Source organism: Chrysemys picta, chromosome 2, assembly GCF_011386835.1.
Source record: "Chrysemys picta bellii isolate R12L10 chromosome 2, ASM1138683v2, whole genome shotgun sequence".
In the NCBI taxonomy this organism is placed as follows: domain Eukaryota; kingdom Metazoa; phylum Chordata; order Testudines; family Emydidae; genus Chrysemys; species Chrysemys picta.
This window is the reverse complement of record NC_088792.1, coordinates 208,976,105-208,996,966: the sequence shown is the minus strand read 5'-3', so window position 1 is coordinate 208,996,966 and position 20,862 is coordinate 208,976,105. Positions and strand designations below refer to the sequence as shown.

Here is a 20,862-nt window from a genome sequence, read left to right as displayed (position 1 = left end):
ACACATAGAAGATTTGTCAGCCCAAGTTCGGAAAAGTTTGAAATGTCCATAATAGGACAGGGCAGATAGAACCTGAAGAGTTAAAAAAGTAAAGTTAAGCCGTTCCAAATATGAAACTTGCTGATAAAATTTGTGTAAAGTTTGTAAAGTTAAAACTCAAGTGTGCTGCTTTGAGATTAATAGGACCGCACACTAATAACAGGACTTTCTCAAGTGTGAAATGATGAGTCCTTTGGAGTCTCCTCAATCCAAAAGTTAGTTCTTTAGATCAGTGGTTCTCAACCAAGGGGTCCGCGGCCCCCTTGGGGGCTATGAGCTGGTTCCAGGGGACCACAGAGCCCCACGGCAGAAGCCTGGCGCCCCAGTGGGGCTGAAACCGGGAATGGAGCCGCAGGGAGCCCCAAGCCCCAGCACTCCCCATGGGGCTGAAGCCGGAGCCACGGGGCTGAAGCCCAGAGCCCTGGCACCCCAGCAGGGCTGAAGCCGGGAACAGAGCCATGGGACAGAAGCCCAGAGTCTCAGCACTCCCACTGTCTAAAGCCCAGAACCCCAATGCCCCCACACGGCTGAAGCCCTGAGCTCCCCCCCTGAAACCCCGGCACCCCACGGGGCTGAAGCCCCGAGGGCCTCCTCTGCCTGGTGGCTGAAGTCCGGAGCCCCGAGTCCCCCACTCTGTGGCTGAAGCCCCAAGGACCCTTCTCTCCCTCTCTGCCCCTCCGCACTGGGCCCTGGAGTTCTTATAACATGTTGGGGGGGGCTCCAAAAGAAAAAGGGACCCCTGCTTTAGATTAACTCTGATAAAATATTTGATTTTTCCAAATTATCTAATATTGACCCTTGTCCTCATCCATGCCAATATTTCTTTATTTCCTGTTTCATCTTAACTTGCCATCCTATATTTTGCTAAATTAACTGATGTTTTTCTTTTCCCAGTCAGTTGAATTTCTCTATAGAGATCCTTTGGCTGCTTAGACCATCACTTTGCTATTATATATTTGTAAATAATAAAAAAAGCCAAAGGCCAGGTTTTATTTTCCTCATAGAAAATGAAAAACAGGAAACTAATCCCCATTTGTGTTTAGACTACATAATGGGTTAGTAAAACATAAACAAACATTTCTGAATAAAATCTGTGTAATTTCTAAGGAGATGTAACATCCAGGGTACTATAATGTATGGATAATGTGTGATGTTGACTCTTCAAAGGAAGACATGCACAAGGAACTCTGTACCAGACAAGGGTTTCAGCACCATAAAAGTCCTGTTATAGATATGCTTGTGGGGCCATAACTCTGAATGCCTCAGAGGAGTGCTTGGCACCAGCCCTAAATAGGGCATTTGCCAAGAAGTTCTATTGTGAATGAGCAACTGGTGGACCCAATGTCCCGAAACTTCTATGTGTAGGCTCAGAAGAGGGAGGCACTGCAGCTCTTTACTGTCCCTGCAATGTGGGGATGGATTCCTTCCTCCCAACTTGCCATGGTTTTGACTGAATGGAATATGTTTCTCTCTAGATAGAGTCGATTGGCTTTTGACTGGCCAGCACTAGACTTAACATATGAACAAACTGAAAATAAAAAAATGAAAAAGAGAGGAGATATAGTCATTTTTAAAGGGAAAAAAATTAAAAGTAGAGAAAAATCTTCCCTGATTAGGATCCTGTTCGGGGGGTCAGGCCAATAATGTACAATTCAAAATCTTCACTAAAGAGTCCAGACTCTCTGCCTATGTGAGCATAGCTTCTACAGACATTAACGGGAGGAGATACAGTGAGTGCCAAATCCTGACACCAGTACTTGATCCAAGTAGACAGGCTGGCTGTGGGCTCTTACCCAGCACTCTCACAAGAGGCAGGGGTACAGGATATGTGTATTAGTGAATCCTGTGGTATCTGGTTCATTCCCTCGAGTTCTCTGTGATATGCCAGACACCACACCACCAAGAACACAGAAGTTCTGGACCTCTGGAAAGGCATGTTTCCTGACTGATAGCAGAATACCAAATGATCAATAATGCAGCAGGGATGCTGCTGTCAGTGAGTCAACATTTAACATATACCAAGGCCAAAATTTTCAGACTAGACCAGCGATTCACAGAGTTTTAATATTTGGCTGTCCAACTTAAAACACTTGCTTTTCAGAGCATTTGAACACCTGCCGTTCCCACAGACTTTGATTGCAGTCACAGGTGCTCAATACTTCTGAAAATCAGGCTAATGTGTCTCAACTGGGGCATCCAAAAACGGAGGCACCTAAAATCTCTAGAAACTTTTGGCCCAGATGGCTAAGTTTTGCAGTGTAGATCTGGAGGCAGATTCCAGTACAAATATGTGTTTAAAAACAAAAACAAACAAAAAACCACCTCCCTAAATAGTGTGGATTATGTTTGATCTTGACCTTCATTCACGGCATTTAGTTGTTATGGCCTCTAAGGTAAAAACATATTCAGGACATTTTAAAATGTGATTACAATACATGAACTTTTTACATTTTGTGTATTTTAATGGATTCCCATTTCTCTCCTCCACTTTGACTTCAGTGGGGAACTGCACTTGCACGTCATAATGTGGAATATAGATTGACAGTAACACATCATATAGATGATATTAGTTAACTTCAATATTTGATTTCAATATTTAGCAACATATGTACCTGCAAATCTTTCACACATGTTAATTTGCATAGTAATAAAAATCACGCAAGTATAAACATAGAGCTGTAACAATGTAGAAAATGATAAGATCCGTTCATGTCCTATCAGACCATTCTCATATGTACACCTATATTTGGATCAGGAGTTCTTTTGATTCCTGAATGTTATTTGCTGTTTTTTGTTGTTGTCTTACTGGATATTTTTCTAGCATATGAAAATGAAGTTATTTTAAAATAATTAAAGGTAGAAATCATTTTTAGCTAAAGTAATTTTAATAAATTCACTCAGATACCCTCTACCACAAGCTGTAGATCTTTTCTGACTTAAAAAGGAAATAATTCAAGAAGCCACTGGTCAAAAATACTAGGGTCACTAGATAAGGGGAAATAGAAAATCCATGTTACGTCCAACACTCCCTCTAGTGTTTATTTTTGCTTGTAAGCATGGGCAAGTCTTAAATCTGAAACAGAGGGAAATCCTATAGCCTAATCACAAAATGTCTCATTAATAGGATTAAGTACCTTGTCATCAGATAAGTAGAACATGCAAAATCCCTGACACACATGAAAATTAGATCAGAACACAGTCTGATTCCTTCTTGACGCTGGGAACAATTTTTACAAAGGAGATATTTCAGTATTAGTGGTAAATATATGCTATTTTCTAGATTCATTTGGTTAACTAGTTTGTACTTCTTTGCAAAGTTATTGTTCATCTGCTATTGATGGAAATATAAAAGTGAATCCATGCCATAAATATACCTTAGTTTATATATAAACTTGTAACTGATATCATTACTCTTGCTTGGAAAGGGTGTATTGTCTAAAAAAAGGAGCGTAAGTATTGTCTTTCATTTGATTAAATGAGAACTTGTAACTACAAAATAAACCCCTTTATGCTATAGCTGTGTATGAAGGGGAACTAAAGTAAATGACATTCTTTTTCCTTAACTTACTGCATAGAAATATGTTTCAGTTCATTGATGTATTTTTGATTCATATAATTAATTCATTTCCCAATATCTTGCCACATCTATTCTTTACTTTTAACACATTTAGCATGATTTTGAATGACAGTGGCAAATACAATTAGGTTACAAAAGAACCACCTTTTTGGAGATGAAGAAGGAAGTAATAGCCTAGAAGATTTTCTTTCGTAATATGGCATGTGTATATAGTAGAAATACATTTATATTCCTGAACTAGTAACTAAAATGAGTAAAAATGATACATTGTGGTGTCAGTATTTAAGATTTTTTGTGAATTGGAAGAAAGTAAGAGTGAGCTGAATTAAAATTTACTATTCTCTATAATAAACTAATATAAAAAACAAGGGACCTGATTCTGATTTCAGTTACACCACTTTACACTTGACTCAATGGATTTACACTACTTCAAATGCGATCAGAATCCAGCCTGCTGTAGAAAGAGTGAACCTTACTAATGTGTTTTAATTAATCATAACATTCAGATGTGTATTATATAAAAGAGAAAAAAATATTCAAGACAGGCTTTTATCACATTTTTAACATTATTTAATAAGTTTGGAAATAGTGTTAGAATTTTCACAGACATTGCTGCTGCTTTTATTTAGGTATAAGTCTGAGTACTCCTTTGAAGTCTAGTATTGGTGCTGTACAAGATCTACAGCTACTGTATTTGTATTGAGTGAAAAAGGGCTAGTCTTTGAGATGTCCCAGAAAGGAGCTTCAGAATGTTTATTCAGGTAATTTAACGGAGCACAAGGAGCAAAAAAGGGTATATTTGACGGGTTGCCTGAATTGGGCCCATTGACTTCAATGGCAAAATTTTCAGATTCCGTGGGAGCAGGATCAGCCTCTTGTATTACAGTACTTGTATTACAGAATCTTAGGACGCACACTTACTAATATGAGTAGCCCCACTGAAGCCAATGGAACTGCTCATCATGGTAATAAGCACTACACTTGATAGTAAGCATTTGCATGATGGGTCTCTAATGTTTTACATTTAACTTCTATTAATTATTCTACTCCTTATTCAGAGAGAACATGAAGTCGTGTTGGCTATTTCTGATATACCTGTTATGGCTGAGGGGCCATCAGTGTCCACCTATAAAGGAGGAGGAAATCAATCCATGGGAACACCTGAAAAGTATGTATGCTTTTACTATTAAGTATGGATTGAAAGCTCCTGGGCCCATTTCTGTAATCAGATCTGCATGGGAGGGCCTTTGCTCCCACACGGAGTCCCACTGAAGTCGATAGGGTTCTGCACAAAAGTCTGCCCATGCAGATCCAATTGCAAGTGTGGGGCCTTAAGATGTGTGACATTGGTGGTTTCTTGTGATGCTTGAAATAAAGCACCCACAAAGCATATTCATTATAAATTCCTATTTTAAGGGGGTCCATAAAAACTGAAACTATTTATACAAGGGATTGCTGAAGGTAGCTCATTTTTCCTTTTTATTTCTTATTTTCCAGGTATATTTTTTTAAAATAGTGTCTTTCTTAAATTACTGGAGTAAAAGCTGAAAACTAAATTGAATTCAACAGGGTTTGGATTATTTAATTTAATTTGTTTAAACGAAATTTTGCAAGTTTTCCAGAACAATATGCCGGACCGCTTTGCTGTTAAAAGTTATTAAAATGGTAAAAATACCTTAGTTTAAAAGCATCTATAGTGCATTTTGGAAGTGTTTTTATTTTGCCGCTTACTACAAAAAGGACAAATTATGAACATATAAACCAGGCTGGGGCAAAGAAACATACATATATCAGACAAAATGTGAGGGGAAAGAAAGATATGAAAAGAGAAAAGACTAATGTATGAAAATGCATTTTATAATTTCATATGCGACATATACGTCACTTGTTTTCTGTAGTTCCCATTGATGTCGATGGGATTTCTGTACAGGGAACAAATGCAGATTATGTCTCAACATGATAGCATGATTTCTGTTTTTAAAACATGGGCCAAACTGAGTTGCCACTGAAGTCAATGTTCATTTTGCCATTGATGTTCAGCAGGAGCGTGATAAAGCCCTATATTCTTATGGGAATTGAATTAAGATTCTTCTAAACTATATTTAAAAAAAAAAAAGTTAAGAGAAGTAGTTAGGATTAAAAATAAATATGTCAGCTAAGTAGAAACAGGTGGCTGAGGATTAACCTGAACTAGATCAAATTAAGCTACAATAGGAGCATATATCTGATCAACAGAAGGCTTTGGGCCAAATCCTCAGTGGGTGTAAGTCATCTTAGCTCCACTAACTTCAGCTTGCACCAGCTAAGGATATAGTCTTTTGTCTGCTTAGAAATGTAGAGCCGTTTAATTATCCCTTGTTATCAAGTGCATTACGGCAATACAGCAATTAGGCCCCATTTTAAAATCTGGTTCGTTTTAAAATTTGGTCTGTTTTTTTAGTTTTATCTGAAGTTGGTGAGAAATATGTAGACGAAGAGGTAAAGAAAGCTCTGGTAGGCATTAAGCAGATGAAAGTTATGATGGAAAGAAATGAAGATAAACATGTGCATCTGATGAAAACCTTGAAGAAGAGCAGTGGAGAAAAACAGGTAACTGTAAATGGTAATTAAAATCTAAGAAATTATATATGATCATTTTTATATTGTTACTTGTTCCAATCAGAGACATTATGGGCTAGGTCATCACTTTGTGATACAGCCCATAGTAAGAGGGGCACCGTTTTATGCTCCCCATTGAGCAGCCCAGAAAAATCTGTGATTCAGGAAGTCATAATCTCCCTCCTGGTTTCTCCATGCCTCCGGGAAGGAGGTAAACTGAATGCGTGGTGCAGTGTATGCCTCCCAACATGGCAACACAACTACGCCACTGAGTACCTTGCGGGAGATGGAGTGGAGTCAAGGCTCTGCTCATTTCTGCCCCCTTCCACCACTTCCCACCCATTTGCATGGGGGGATTGGGTCATAGCGGCTCTGCATAGCCTACTACTCCCAGAGCACTAGAAGCAGCAGTATGGCACACCAGTGCAACAGGTGCCTTACGTCCCCTTACTCCCTGGTACTGGAACACAAGATGAGCCATGCTCTGGCCCTATACAATTACATTTCAATATTATTTAGAATACTAACTCTCATATTTGCCAATTTCTTAGGGAAGAAGACTAGGTCTTCCCATATGTATGTTTGCAAAACGGGGATCCAATTGTAATGGGGCCCTCTGGGTGCTAGAGCAATATAAATAGTAAATAATAATATTGCGCAAATATCTGTTGGACAATTATAACATCTTTCAAGTTTTGTTGCATTATTCATTATAAATAAGCTATCTGTGAACTTTCCCTTTGACTCATAGTATGGGATTTGTCATCCGCGTCACATAATACTACATTTTGCTCACTGATTTGGGGACTGAAACAGTTTAAAAAGGAGGCCAACAAATGACATAACAAGTATTCTTGTTCATGTACCAATACCCTGATTTACGTGCATTCATAAGAAGAACAATTATGCCAAAAAACCTGTGCAAATACAACACTATTCATGTGAATGGTTGTAAAGAGTAAATGAAATGTGGCACAACACTCCTGAGCCAAAGCTGGAACTAGGTTTGCAGTATTTGATCAGCTTTAGTTATGTCCCTAATTTGTCTATGACTTCCGTCTGCTAGCAGTGACTGGCTTGCTCAGATACTCAAGCTGAGAAAATCCAAACCGTTATATAGTTTAGGATTCCTTAGCTCAAATCTGACAATTCTCAAAGACCAGTTCCCAAACTGGATGAGCATCATTTGCACTCGAAGTCCAAAAGCATTACTTCATTCATGTCACATTCAAGAGTAATGAAAATATATAAGGATTAATAGAGCTTTCATGGTACAAAACATTTCTTATATGTAAGAAAGAGAAGTTAGAAAAAGGGCAGTTCAGCAGCAACAAAAATGGTTAAATAGGCATGTCGTTATACAAGGCATAATTAATTACATTAAAATTAAATTACATCCCTCCATAGATTTATAAACCCATAGATAAGGAGTTCTGAATTGGAAGTGGGGCATCATGAATTTACAATCTCAAAGGATGTAGTCTCTAAGGCCTGGTCCCCACTAAGTCCCCACTTCGGACTAAGGTACGCAAATTCAGCTACGTTAATAACGTAGCTGAATTCGAAGTATCTTAGTCCGAACTTACCGCGGTCCAGACGCGGCAGGAAGGCTCCCCCGTCGATGCCGCGTACTCCTCTCGGCGAGCTGGAGTACCCGCACCGACTGCGAGCACTTCCGGGATCAATCCGGGATCGATTTATCGCGTCTTAACCAGACGCGATAAATCGATCCCAGAACATTGATTGCGTGCCGCCGGACCCTCCGGTAAGTGAAGACAAGGCCTAAGGGAGCCATTGCTTTACAATGTTATCTCTTCTCAGAGCTGACTGCATATCCAGGCTGTCCCTCAAGTAGCTGTGGGAAATGCGAGTCCTGCAGTAAATGCAGCCATTAGACTCTGTTGGTGGAACTGAAAAAATACAATTGCAGAGAGAATGATCTGACTGTGTGTTGTGCTGCATAAAGTATTCAACGTACTGTTTATTCTGAGGATCATGATTTATTTACAAAGCAATCCTTCCCCACCAACCAAGACTATATTAAAATATTGCACAAATGAGGACACATAAAACAAATAACATAAATACAAGAGCTGTTAACCCCCCTCCCTGCACCCAGTATGCTCTTAGAGTGTATACAAGTTCTTTTTCAAGGACCTTGTCCCCATTGTAATGAGCCAACGGTCTCCTGCTGCCAGAATCCAGAAAGGAACAAGCCTGGCTAATAAATAAGTTAAGGGGAGCATGTGTACTTCCGAAGAACCTGGAGTTTTGTTTGGAAATGTAAAGTATTAAGAAGTGCACTGCACTGGCAGAGAGAGAGGCCACCCACCTCTAACCCCTGTCTGGTGCTGAGAGCTTTCCCTTCTGTTCCAGTGTCAGCTTCATTTTGAAGTGCTTATCCTAATCAGTGCTTGGCCTTGTGCTCTAACACATGTAAAATGAAGCATAAATTAGAACAAACCCTGTAGAAAGTACTGTGCATCTGTGCAGTGCAGAAAGAGCTCCTAACATCTGGCAAATAGAAGGGGAAGAAATGCTCTCACTCCAGGCTTTTAATCAATAAAAGCCAATAGAGGGGAAATTCAATACTTCTCCATATTTCTTTATAAAGAAGGAGTTTACAGACAGCAGGAGCTTAGATCACTGAAATATTTGGGCTAAAGGAATGCAGTATTAACAAATGGAACAAAAGGGAATATTAGCTAAATGGGAGAATGTTCTGGAATACTGTATGGGAAAATAAAAATTTGAGGTTATAGGCATGAGGGGCTGAACTGGGGCCTCTCCATAGCCTTGGCCTCAGCACACCCTCTGAGACAGAAATGGATCTCAGAGATCTACCGGGTTTCGTGGGCTATGTCCGCTAAGGGAAAGACATCAGGGAAACTATCGTAAGGGGAACTTTACAGAGTTTCCACCAGCCTCCTCCACATGCAATTCAGGCAGAGGGGCTAGCTGGCCCTTTGTTAGGGACGAAGGATAAACCACAAATAACTACAGAGAATTTAATTACTGGTGGGCTGGGATGAGTGTTTCACTAATGTGAAAACTGGAATTAATTAAGTGAACAAATTGTGAACCTTTTTCTCAATTAGGAAGCTCTGAGGCTTATGGACGAAGTGAAAGAACAATTAGAGGAAGAAGAAAGACAATGTCAGGTGTCTCTGAGAAATCTCTGGGATGAATGTAAAACTTGTTTAGAAAGTAACTGCATGAGATTTTATACAACCTGCCAGCAAGGTCTGTCAACATTTACAAGTAAGGTAAGAAGAAAGTCAGCCTCCGGCAAGCACTCTGCCTTTAGTTGCTGCTTCACCTAACCCTTTTAAGTGAGTACATCTTGTTTTCTCAAATGGGCAGATATGCCATTATTATTGGGTTATCAAAAACAATTAGATATTGGGATCTGGAACTGTGGACTTGGGCGGAACAGATCTCATTTGGCTTCAGATCACTGCACATTGAGCCTGTTCTGTGACACTGGTATAACTCTGGAGTGACTCCACTGAAATAATGGAGTAATTTGCTTCAGTGGAATTACTCCAGATTTATAATGATGCAACCCACAGTAGAATTTGAGTTAAGATGTTCAGTAATTATTTGTGAAAAATGCCACTTTTGTTTTTCTTCTGAGAAACAACACATCTTAAACTGTGGTTATGATCAGTAAAGTGACCATTTAAAAAACTGCATCTTCCTACACAACAGCTCTCCTTCATGTGTTTATTCCATGTCATGTCTACTACTTTTGAAGCAAAGATACGTTTTTTTACTACTTTTAACTCCTGTTAGCACTTCAGAGCCAACACAGTTCTGAGAGAAAAGATTCTTTCTTGGCATGTTCATCATCAACAGAATTGTTATCTAAATCCTAACTGCAAAATCTTTACCCCAAAGCATACATTTTAATTACACCTTAATTTCACCTGAATACCCCTCAGTTAGCCAGAGTTACTGATGATAATGCACAACTCAGAAAGAACACAGTTTGCTTTTCAACTCCAAGGGCATGTTTGCTATTTATTTTTTACTGGTTAAAAGAGCACAATTGTTCTGAAAGGCACTGAGAGACAATAAACTTGAAACCCCATCATGCCATTTTTACAAAGTAATTTTTTTAGAGTCGTATCCTACTTTAAATACACACACACACTGGGGCATCATGCTTGTCTTTGGCATTATTTTGGTAATCTCCATGGTGAACTCTATGGGTTCAATGAAGCCCTCACATTGGTAGTTGTAATGACAAACTTATATTGATAAAAAACAAATTTAAAAACAAGGAAGCAAAGTGTATTTGAGGCCAAATTCCGAAGACTTTACTTAGTTCTTTCTTGGGCCAATCATCCACTGATTTCAAAGGTTGTAGCCTGAGTAAGAACTTGAGGGTTTGGGCCTTGGTGAGAGAATTGTTGATGTCTGAACAGAAGAGAAAGAACAATTGCCTTCTGTTCAACATGTATTTACTATATTACTATAATGCAGCTCACAAAGGTGATTCCCAGATGAAGACCAAAGTATTTGTTAGGTGATGCCCAAATTTAATTTTGGGGCCCTGTCGCAACTATTAACACAAACCGAATGGCTCAGTAGATTAGAGGCCAACTGGTTCAAAGACTGGCATCCTCTTTAGTGGGATTTAGTGTAAATATTAACACCCTGTTGACTAATTTCTCAATAGTCTTTAGAATATAGACTATAGTTTGGAAAATGGGCTAGATATTGGGGATGCATTCCCTTTATCTCTAAACATTTGAAGAAATTCTTTATAGCAGCTGCCCTGAGAGGATGAAGATCTGATAACTTGTCTGACAGTCAATATATTTTTGCATATACAGGTTGAAGATTTTTTCAGGAAAATGTCTCCATTTACTTTTACTTTTCATGAAGATCAAGAAAAAGATCTCCAGTTAAATGAAAAGCCTGAGAAGGAAGATGCCCAGTTAGTACAAATGGAAGATTTATTTAGCCAGCTGTTATCGGATGTGAGCACAATATTTGATAAAAGCTTTGCTTTTTTCAAACAGATGCAAAAAGAATTTGATCAATCTTTTCAAATATATTTCATGTCTGATCTGGACCTAACTGAGCCCTACTATATGCCTGCTTTCCCCGAGGAGCCTATAAGAAACAGTGGTTTTCAGAAAGACTTGGGTATGCCAGGCTTCCTTCAGATATTTTTTGACTTCAGCAAGACTCTGTTTGAAGGTATCAGCGAGGTGATTACTGAAGCATTTGATGAATACACAGACAGTACAAGAGATTTGCCAGAACAAGCCAAAGGCAAGTGTTAGAAGAAGTTAAAACAGACTTTGGTACCAATAACATCAAACTTTCACAAGTGTTAGCAATAGTTATTAAATGGTTAAGAATTGTTTGAGGCTATAAATAGCATAACACATGTTGTGTGAAGGTCTGAAAGCCCTCTTAGATAAGCAGATATGGGTCAAACATAACTTTGTTGGCCAAATTAAAATTTGGAATAATAAAATAAAAAGAGAGAATGCCAAATCCTCCAGGTCCATAGAATGCTAGTTAAGGGCTTATGCTACTGTCTCCACGGAGCCTGATTCCTATAATAATTCTCAAAGCATTTGCAGGAATTCCTGGGTGTTCAGTGCAGATTTGGATTTTCATGTGGCTGACTGACAAATCTGATCTCAACATTAGTCAGGAAGAACCACATATTGTGCTGATGTGCTTCCATTGCTCCTAAAAGGTTAAGACACGTCACCAGCCCTCACAAAATGTAAGGAAATAGATGTGCCAGTCAGCTGTGAGACCTGCTTGTAGCTGTAACAGGCATCTAATGTGCCAACAAGAAACAAAGACATGAAGTGCTCCAGCAAATGGGAAGAATTTCATTTAGGACAGCTAAGTTTGTTTGTTTTTGAGGGGATGACAACAGTTTTCAAGGGTGGGGGGTGGAAGAGAGCATCATAAGACAGGCTGTTGACACCTCCCGCATTCCATTTATAACCATGCAGAGGAGATAGTCAAACTTTCTGCAGCAGTAATTCTTTGCAAAAACAGAGTGCAACTTTGGGTTGCAAAGCTGATCAGAATAAGGTATAGCAACCGGGGAGAGAAAGACGAGAGCTTTGCTCTCTGTCCTCAGTAACTTTCTGTAGCTTTGTGCACTATAAAACAAACACAAAAAAGGTGTGGATTGGGGAGTGCTTTTAGTTAGTTGCTTTCTCACTGAATTAGCTGACATCATGTGCAGCATATGTATCAAACAGCCACATGTTGAGCCAGGCAGTTATACAATTGGCCAGGAGCATTTGTTTATAAGACTTGATTTGCCTCACTCTGAAGCATCAAAGATATAGGCCACCACTGGAGGCATAATACCAGACAAGATGATCCAATGATACACTCCGGTAGAGCAAAACTCATGTTTCTAAATTATTGGAATGGACAACTTTTAGCTTTGGCCTCTAGCATATTGGTTTTTAAAATTACTCACCAAGAGTTTAGATCTTTTAGGACAAGATCTGAAACCATGTCATGGTTCTTTAAAATACACCTTTACCCCGATATAATGTGACCTGATATAACGCGAATTCGGATATAACGCAGTAAAGCAGTGCTCCGGGGGGGCAGGGCTGTGCACTCTGGCGGATCAAAGCAAGTTCGATATAACGCGGTTTCACCTATAACGAGGCAAGATTTTTTGGCTCCCGAGGACAGCGTTATATCGGGATAGAGGTGTATCTTAAATAATTTAAAATATATTATTATACATTTTGGGTACATATACCTTTTTTATTAAAAGACCTCCATTTTAGCAGAATCAAAGCCAACAAGTAGCCTAATAAATGACATCTGATGATGTATTGGTTGGCAGACTGAAGGGACCAACTAAAAAAGTAAGTACATTTGCATGTTTCAGTATTTTAAAGAGACAATGTAGGTGAAGTAATATCATTTATTCGACCAACTTCTGTTGGTTGAATCTTTTGAGCCACAAAGAGCAAACAACTATGGAAGATATTAATTTTTTAAAGGCAATTTCAAATGAAAGTACATAACTCAGAAAAGTGTCAGTGCATGGACTCTCTTTTGCAACCCATGAATATGAATAGTTTGGTATGAACTCCCTGACAGCTTTTTTCTTTAAATAGACAAGAAAGGGAAAAATATTCCAGATATACTTCTACAAGGAAAACTGAGCTCTCTAAAAAGAAAAGGGAGTTTTAGTTTTAATGGACACAATCTTGAGTCCAAAATATGAAAGAATTTCAAGAGTACATATAAAAATATTCTTTATATTTTAATAATGTTAAAGGAGAAACAATCATTATTTAAACTAAATATATACTAGTACTTGTCTAAAATAGATTACTCTACAGCAGTGCTTCTCAATCTTTCCATATAATTGACTGCATATTATCACAGTAATCAGTTTTGTGAGCCCACTCTTATCTAGCAGTAAATAAAGGGACAGTGGTTGCAACCCCTCTTGACCAGTTAATTACATCCTTGGAAGTCGCAACCTGCGGATTGAGAACCATGTTCTACAGTAATAGTCCAAAGCACTATAGGTAGTGTTTTGGACTCTTCATGCAGAATAATTTGGTATATTTTTATAAGGGATCATATGATAGTGACACATACTGTTTCAAGGGAAGCATGTTTTGGTTACTATTGTTCTGGTCTTATGCTCACTCATTTTGAATTCAGGCCTGGAAGTTTTATTGAAAAAACAATGGAGTAGGAAACAGCAATAAGAAGGTATCAACAGGCCCCTAACTTCAGTGGGCTTACTTTATACTGTACATTCACTCTAGATTCTGACAAAAGTGGCATGTTTTCAAAGATCATACCAGGACACAAGAGAGCTCTGTGTAAAGAGCTCCGTCAGAATTCATCCGGATGCCCACAGTTTCATGAGAGATGCCAGAAATGTCAGGATAACCTGATGAGAGGTAAATAGTTATTTTCTAGTGTGTTTCTTTAATACCTTGTCCATGATAAAGCAGTGACCTTTCTTTCTTTTTTTGCAGATATTCGTGCTATAATTTTCTACTGTTCTAGATACATATTTTTGGAATTAAATTTCAGCTTCTGCAGATTTACTATTACTGTGAATTCAAAAGCCACAGTTGATCCAAATGATTTCATTTCCCCTTCCCCAATGTCTCCACACAGTGTCAGTATAACTCAGTTGTTAACACTCTTGCCTCATTTCCAAAGTGATGTTCCACACCAAGATAGTACGTATTTTATTGGTAAAGATGCCATCCTGCAGAGAAAACAAGGGGCCAGATTGTGATTGGCCCTGCCTGGGTGCAAAACTGCAGAGGGGTTACAAGGTGACTCTAAACCATCCCATGCTCTGTGTACTCTGGCACAGGGCCAGGTGTAATTTTACTTGGGATTCATTTCCTCAAAGGGAAAGTGAAAAGTGAAATCAGAGCTGAGCTGGTGAGTGGTAATGGAGAAGGCACATTGTACCATGTAAAAGGGTGGCAGAACTCTGGCACAGTCTCCATGAGACTTTAGAGGAATTCTGGCTGAATCAGCCAGAATTGCTATGGATACTCCTGCTGCTGGGTGGTATCTCTGTAGCAGGGCCGGCTCTACCATTTTTGCCGCCCCAAGAAAGAAAGAAAGAAAAAAAAAAGCCACCCGAACTGCCGAAGCAAAAAAAAAAAAAGCCGCCCGGATTGTGCCGCCCCAAGCATGTGCCACCCCAGGCACGTGCTTCCTCCGCTGGTGCTTGGAGCCGGCCCTGCTCTGTAGCCACCCCACCCCATCTTCTCCCAAACTAGTGATGTCTTAAAAATCACAGTGATGCCTTATAAGCACCCCCCTCTGTAATTAAAAATACAGCAATCCAAAATACTGAATGAGAAAAAAGAAATACAAATGTGACTGATCAGTTTGAGAGACTTCACAGGGAGTTTTAATGATGTTAGGATTGGGCCAATTTTATTTACTAGCACAGAAGTTAAGATTATAGTCAGAAAGAGTTCTCTGAAGGGGTTTTTAATGGTACCTTGTGGGCCAAATTCTAATTTCATGTGCAATGAGCATAGCTGTTTACAGAACCTAAAAAGCTACCATTATGCTTACATCTACAAGTTCAGTAACAGATTAGTCTAGTTACATACTAATGTTTATTGCTCCTCTGAAATAAAATTAGGCCTTAAAATTCAACAGTAATAAAACCTAACAGCATGTATTATAGGCTTACTTGCAATGAACAGATAAAGAGCTACAGGCAATTAAAGGAAACGATAGCCAATTTATACACTAACATAAATCTCTATATGTAGTAATGGCAAGGTTTTTATTTAGCATACCACAGTGTCCAGTTACCATAAAGGATAAGTGACTCTAGGTCATGATCTAACCTAAACTCATTGAAATACTTCAGCAAAAATTACTTTGGATTTTAAAAAAAAAACCCACACTAGAAATAGAACCTATATCTGTACTTTTATACACATACATAAGTTTAAAAAATGAATGCTTTCCAATAAAGTTTGATGTCTGTTTGTTTTTTAACCAGACTGTCCAAACGTCCCTGAACTACACATAAAGTTTGATGAAGCCTTTAAGCTGGTTAATGTCTCAGGTGAACAGTATGAGCAGATCCTCCAGGTGATTCAGCGTCACACAGAAGACACTTCCTACTTGTTGAGCAAAATGAAAGAAAGGTTCGGGTGGGTGTCAGAACTATCCAACATGACCATCGGACCAGAAAACATTTTCAATATAGTAAAGGTAAAGGCTAGTTATTAAAAGGGAAGTAACTATTGCACAGTGATGTCTGTGCTCTATATTTCACTCACACTTAAGCTTCAGGACAAGTTGGGAGGATAGTGTGTGTTTTGTGTGTTATTTTTGGTCTTTAAAACATCAAGCTCTTACTAAGGTTGATTTTAAGTATACTTGATAATCCCTTGATGATCTAAAACTCCAGAGATTAGAAACTATTCTACTCTAAATCCTTTTAGTTTGATGGATAACTGACAGGGCCAACCTATATCACTGCCTGACAGGAGTAAATTGGCACTAACAAGTTTGATTGCCCCCAGATTACCTTTCCAGAAGAAGGGAGGCTCTGCCAAGGGGTAACACAGAACACATACATCTTTATTAGATCAGTATAACAAAATTAGAGCTCCAAGTATTGAAAATGTAAAGAATTTTATTACAACATAGGTTTTATGGCACACAAAAATAATCTAGTAAATACCCTATAAATAACCAGAGATCTTTCACACAGTGATAAAACAAGAATAAATAATACTAATTTGTACTGGTATAGGGACAAATCCTTCTCTCTTTTTGCAAAGCACCGCCGTAAGCCTGCTGTTATCTCTACATTGACTCTATGTAGAATCATTGGCTATGCCATTACCACTGCACAGTGAGCACATACTCTTTCCTCCATAGCATCTCTCAGGACTAGGCTCTTATTTTTCCCAGTATTATATGGTTTGATCATGTAAAAAAAAATTGACTGTATTCCAGTTTCTGAGGGCTTTAGTCCTAAGACAACCCCTCATACTGGTAGACTCAATATAGTACAGTTGCCTTTTGTTTAAGAAAAATGGAAAAACAGGAACACAGAGGACAAACAATACTTCTGAACATTTTTTCAGCCTGACTTCAAATTGTCTGCTTTGGGAAATACAGAGGCAAAACTTGAGTGTGATTCTGTAAACATGCCAGCACGAGTAACTAATCACATGAATCATCCATTGAAATTAATAGGACGACTCCTGTATGCCTATATGTTTGCAATTTGGGCCCCTTATTGTCATGTGTCTAAGAAATAAGAGGACTGAAGTTTTTTTTTAATGTAACAATACTTAGCATGAATAAAGCACTGGACAAACACTAATGTGCACATCTCCATCATGGTGGTGTAGTGCATTATTGCCACACCTGCATTATTGCCACCCCCGCCAAAATGTATATTGACATGAACCTAAAAAGCTACCGCTCACTTCAGAAGAAAGCCACTAGATGAAAATATTCATGTTTAAAAAAGCCCTCCCTTTTCATTTTTCATTCTAAAAGTGAGAGGATGCAAAACAGGTATTAACAAATTGACGAAGTGTACTGGGTTACAGTAACCAAACCAGGCTATTCTATTTCAGGTGTCACCAAGTGTCCAAGGAACAGATTCTTCCAGTCTGAATGAAACAGTGGTGCATGTGAATATTCTGACTTCACCTACTTTCACAATTAAGGTTCCTCATGATTTAGTTATAGGGAGCTCTGAATTCATTGAATATGTAGCTGGGAAAGCTTTGCAACTTTACAAACAGAATTTTTAAGGATGGTAAGTTGTTTCTCTTTGTATAGTGAATTTAAAACTTAGTAGCATCCATCTATTTTTTTCTGCTTTGCAACGGATTTAAGATGGAATAGGATTAGGTCCATGATACAGTCTATGCCTGTCTCTCCATTAGATAGATGGAAGATAAAAGTGATATGAAAAATAAAACCAAATGCTCAGTGTTTTGGTCTGTAAAATTCTGACCTGTCATGCTAATATCCATAGACCACACTTATTTATATATTAGATCCTCCAGCTCTAAATAATATCTAAGACAAGATAATACTGAGGCAAGTGTTCTGTCCAAAGATAACTGTGTCACAACTACAGAACAGCACGTCAGGGCTGTGGCATTAAATACCATGCCTTCATGTCCATTAATCAAAGATAAAATACTGCTAATTAGTCTGATCATAGTTTAGGTCATCTTGCTGTGCTTGACACTTTTTAAACATAGAGAAGGACAAATTCAGAACAGATGTAGTGACTTGTAAGAGCTCACTATAATATTGTGCCATACAGTCTTGGGATAAATACTGCTCTCTAACTAATGGGCATATTCTAGATTCACATACAAAGGGTAAGAAGCGTCACATGTTTCCTCCCACCATCTGTGTGGAAGGGGGCTTGGCCATCCTCCCTCCTCTGGGTCTCACAGAGGCTGCACTGCAGGTTTAGGGATCTCCAGGAGGGAAGGGCTGGCTGGAAGGATGCATAATGTTCTCTAATCCTGAGGAGAACATCCAGAAAAGATACTTATTACTTCTTCCGTGGAGCCCAACCATCCTCTGCACCCAGGGATGTTCCTGCACAGTTCCAATGGAGTCACACTGAGAGAGGGACCTGCTCAGGGCCAGAACCTCTGTGAAGGCACAGGCCTCTATGCAAATGAACTCGGCATCCCATGGATCCATCTTGAGGCTAGGGATGAGGTGGGAGGGGAGGGGAAATCCTATCCTTGACAGAGCAATGTGGGGGGAAATCTTTGTGAGTGGGTGAGGGGATTCTCTCAGAAATTGTTAGTGTTGCCAACTCATAATTTTAATCACCAGTGCAATATTGGGTGTTTTTCTTAAAGGCCCAGGTCTTGGAGTTTATGATTATTTGAGAATCTCAGCTTTTTTTTTTTTTTTTAATGTTTCAGGTCTGCAGAGAAAAAGCTGGAAAACAGGGCCTGAGCTCATTAGAAAGGCTCAAAACCAGCAGGAAAATAAAAAGAACACAGCATTTAGTATACTTTAAAAATCACGTGATATTAAACGCAATCTCATGATTTTCTGGGGCCTGACTCATGATTTTTGAACACTTGGGATTGGCAATACTGGATTTCTTCCTCAGAATCTCTTCCTGCAGAAGAGGATGAACTGGGTCTTTGAATTGACACATAACATAATAAAAACAAGACTACCATCTATGTTGGTTTGGCTATGTTGGTGCACCTAAATGCACATTACATCAGAAATTGACCAAGAAGTGAGTCTTTTGACAGGAAAATAACACAACCCATTTCACCATGGTTGTTTCTTCATAGTTATTATCCCTATTAGATCTAGCAATTAGCAATATTCACTCTTTTTTCACCTCACCCAAACCTAAATTTGGAAACACTAAGGGCTAGAAGCCTAATAGTAATACTCCCATAGGGAAAGTCTGAGTCCTTGTTCCATAACCTGATCCTCCTGTGCAATGCACATTTGTGGTCATTCTTATACCTGAGTGAAATGAGTGAAAAGATGGTATAAACTGCTACCAAATCATAATGGTAGCATTTTACATCTACTTTGCACAGGTGTACATGACTACACACAGGTCTTTTAATGGCATGAGAGAAAATAACCAGTGGGGAATCCAAGAGGATCCTTTGTATAAAAGGAAAAAAAGAACAACTACACACTTTAGTATGTAACCAACTGGATCTTTTTGTGTTGTATGTTCACTCAGTAGGAAGACGTATCCACTATCATATGTTATTCATTAATGTAACACCCTTCTTTAGTCCAAAAATAGAAAAAAGACAGTTTGTTCAAAAACACACTATGGTCACTGACGAACTGCACAATGCAAACCTTATTTTTTCCCCCTATAGACAAGAAGATCTGTGGAATATCATCCACTTCAAATCCAGCATCCTCTCCTTACAGTGAAATACTCCAAAGTTCAGTGGACAGAGAACTGTTCTTTGAATAGGGTTTTAAAATGTTTGCTTACAAACAATATATTGTTTAATAAATATTGTGACATCAAATATTCAGTATTTACAGTAATTTAATTGCATGGCAAATTAAAATCCATGTCAATATGTATTCCTTTTAAATGAAAAATTATATGCATGTATGATACAGTATGTGATTGTTGGTTATCACTTATGATCCCAGTCTTACAAAGAATTAAGCACATACTTAAGACTTTGCAGGACTAGGGCCTAAATCCCATGTATACCCAGCTTATACCCAGCTAAGATTGAATCAACCGAGTCTGAATGTATATGTAATACATTAATACATGTATTCTGGCATTGTGTTTCTTCTTCCAGTTGCTTTTACATTTATAATGTACATTAAATGGCTTTTTCTAAATTTGTGATGCACAAATTCTTCAGCTTTTTGCATAGTTTACTTGTAGTTTGCCACTAAAGTAATTTTTTAACAGGGCAATAAATATTTTCATTGGAAAAAAGTTTGTTTTGTCCATTTTACATGTTTGCTTGAACGTCATGTGTAAAATATAATAAAAACTAAAATCCTTATGCTATAATGCACTCAGTCCTAGGCAGAGCTCCGAGTGATTTGTTTCATTTGCTGTGCACACCAAGAGTGGTACATATCCCAAAGAACATTTCCCCATTCTCAGCTGTATTTTTTCCTAACTCTCTTTTCTTTATTTCTAAGTACACAAAATATTAGTTTCCAATATAATAAAGCTGCACCTTTTTGTTTATACCATATTCTCCTTGTTCACTCCTACTTACCTAAAAAAAAATTAACAATTTTAACCAACAGAAAGGACAGGCTTTTCAAGAGTCCTCTTTATTTCCTTTATTTGGCAAATATATTGTCGGGGCAGGTGAAGTTCTTTCCAGTGCAAGGCCCTATGCACCACTGAAAGGAAGTTAAGCCTTAAACATAGCTAGTACCAATAGGGGCCTAACCCTGAGAAGTGAAGAGCAGCCACAACTCCCATGTGATCTGGCATATCTCAGGACTGGGCTCTAAATAACTAATAATGAAGCTTGTAAATGCTTACCCTCAAATGACTTTGTAAGGCATCAGATATTAAAGCAGAAGTATTTGGGGAATATTCAACTAATCATGACTACCTATTAATGCCCTCACACCTCCGCAAT

At 38.5% G+C, this 20,862-nt stretch overlaps 1 protein-coding gene across 1 annotated transcript; it reads left to right on the top strand.

Moving 5' to 3' along the window:
- Positions 1-3,227: 3,227 nt before the first annotated feature.
- Positions 3,228-20,195, top strand: CLUL1 (clusterin like 1). The gene is made up of 9 exons (XM_005300377.4): positions 3,228-3,297; positions 4,675-4,784; positions 6,057-6,205; positions 9,313-9,480; positions 11,056-11,500; positions 14,011-14,148; positions 15,738-15,952; positions 17,338-17,522; positions 18,664-20,195. The coding sequence occupies exons 2-8, from the start codon at positions 4,682-4,684 to the stop codon at positions 17,515-17,517; spliced, it is 1,398 nt and encodes a 465-aa protein (XP_005300434.2). The 5' UTR covers positions 3,228-3,297; positions 4,675-4,681; the 3' UTR covers positions 17,518-17,522; positions 18,664-20,195.
- The last annotated feature ends 667 nt before the right edge of the window (positions 20,196-20,862 follow it).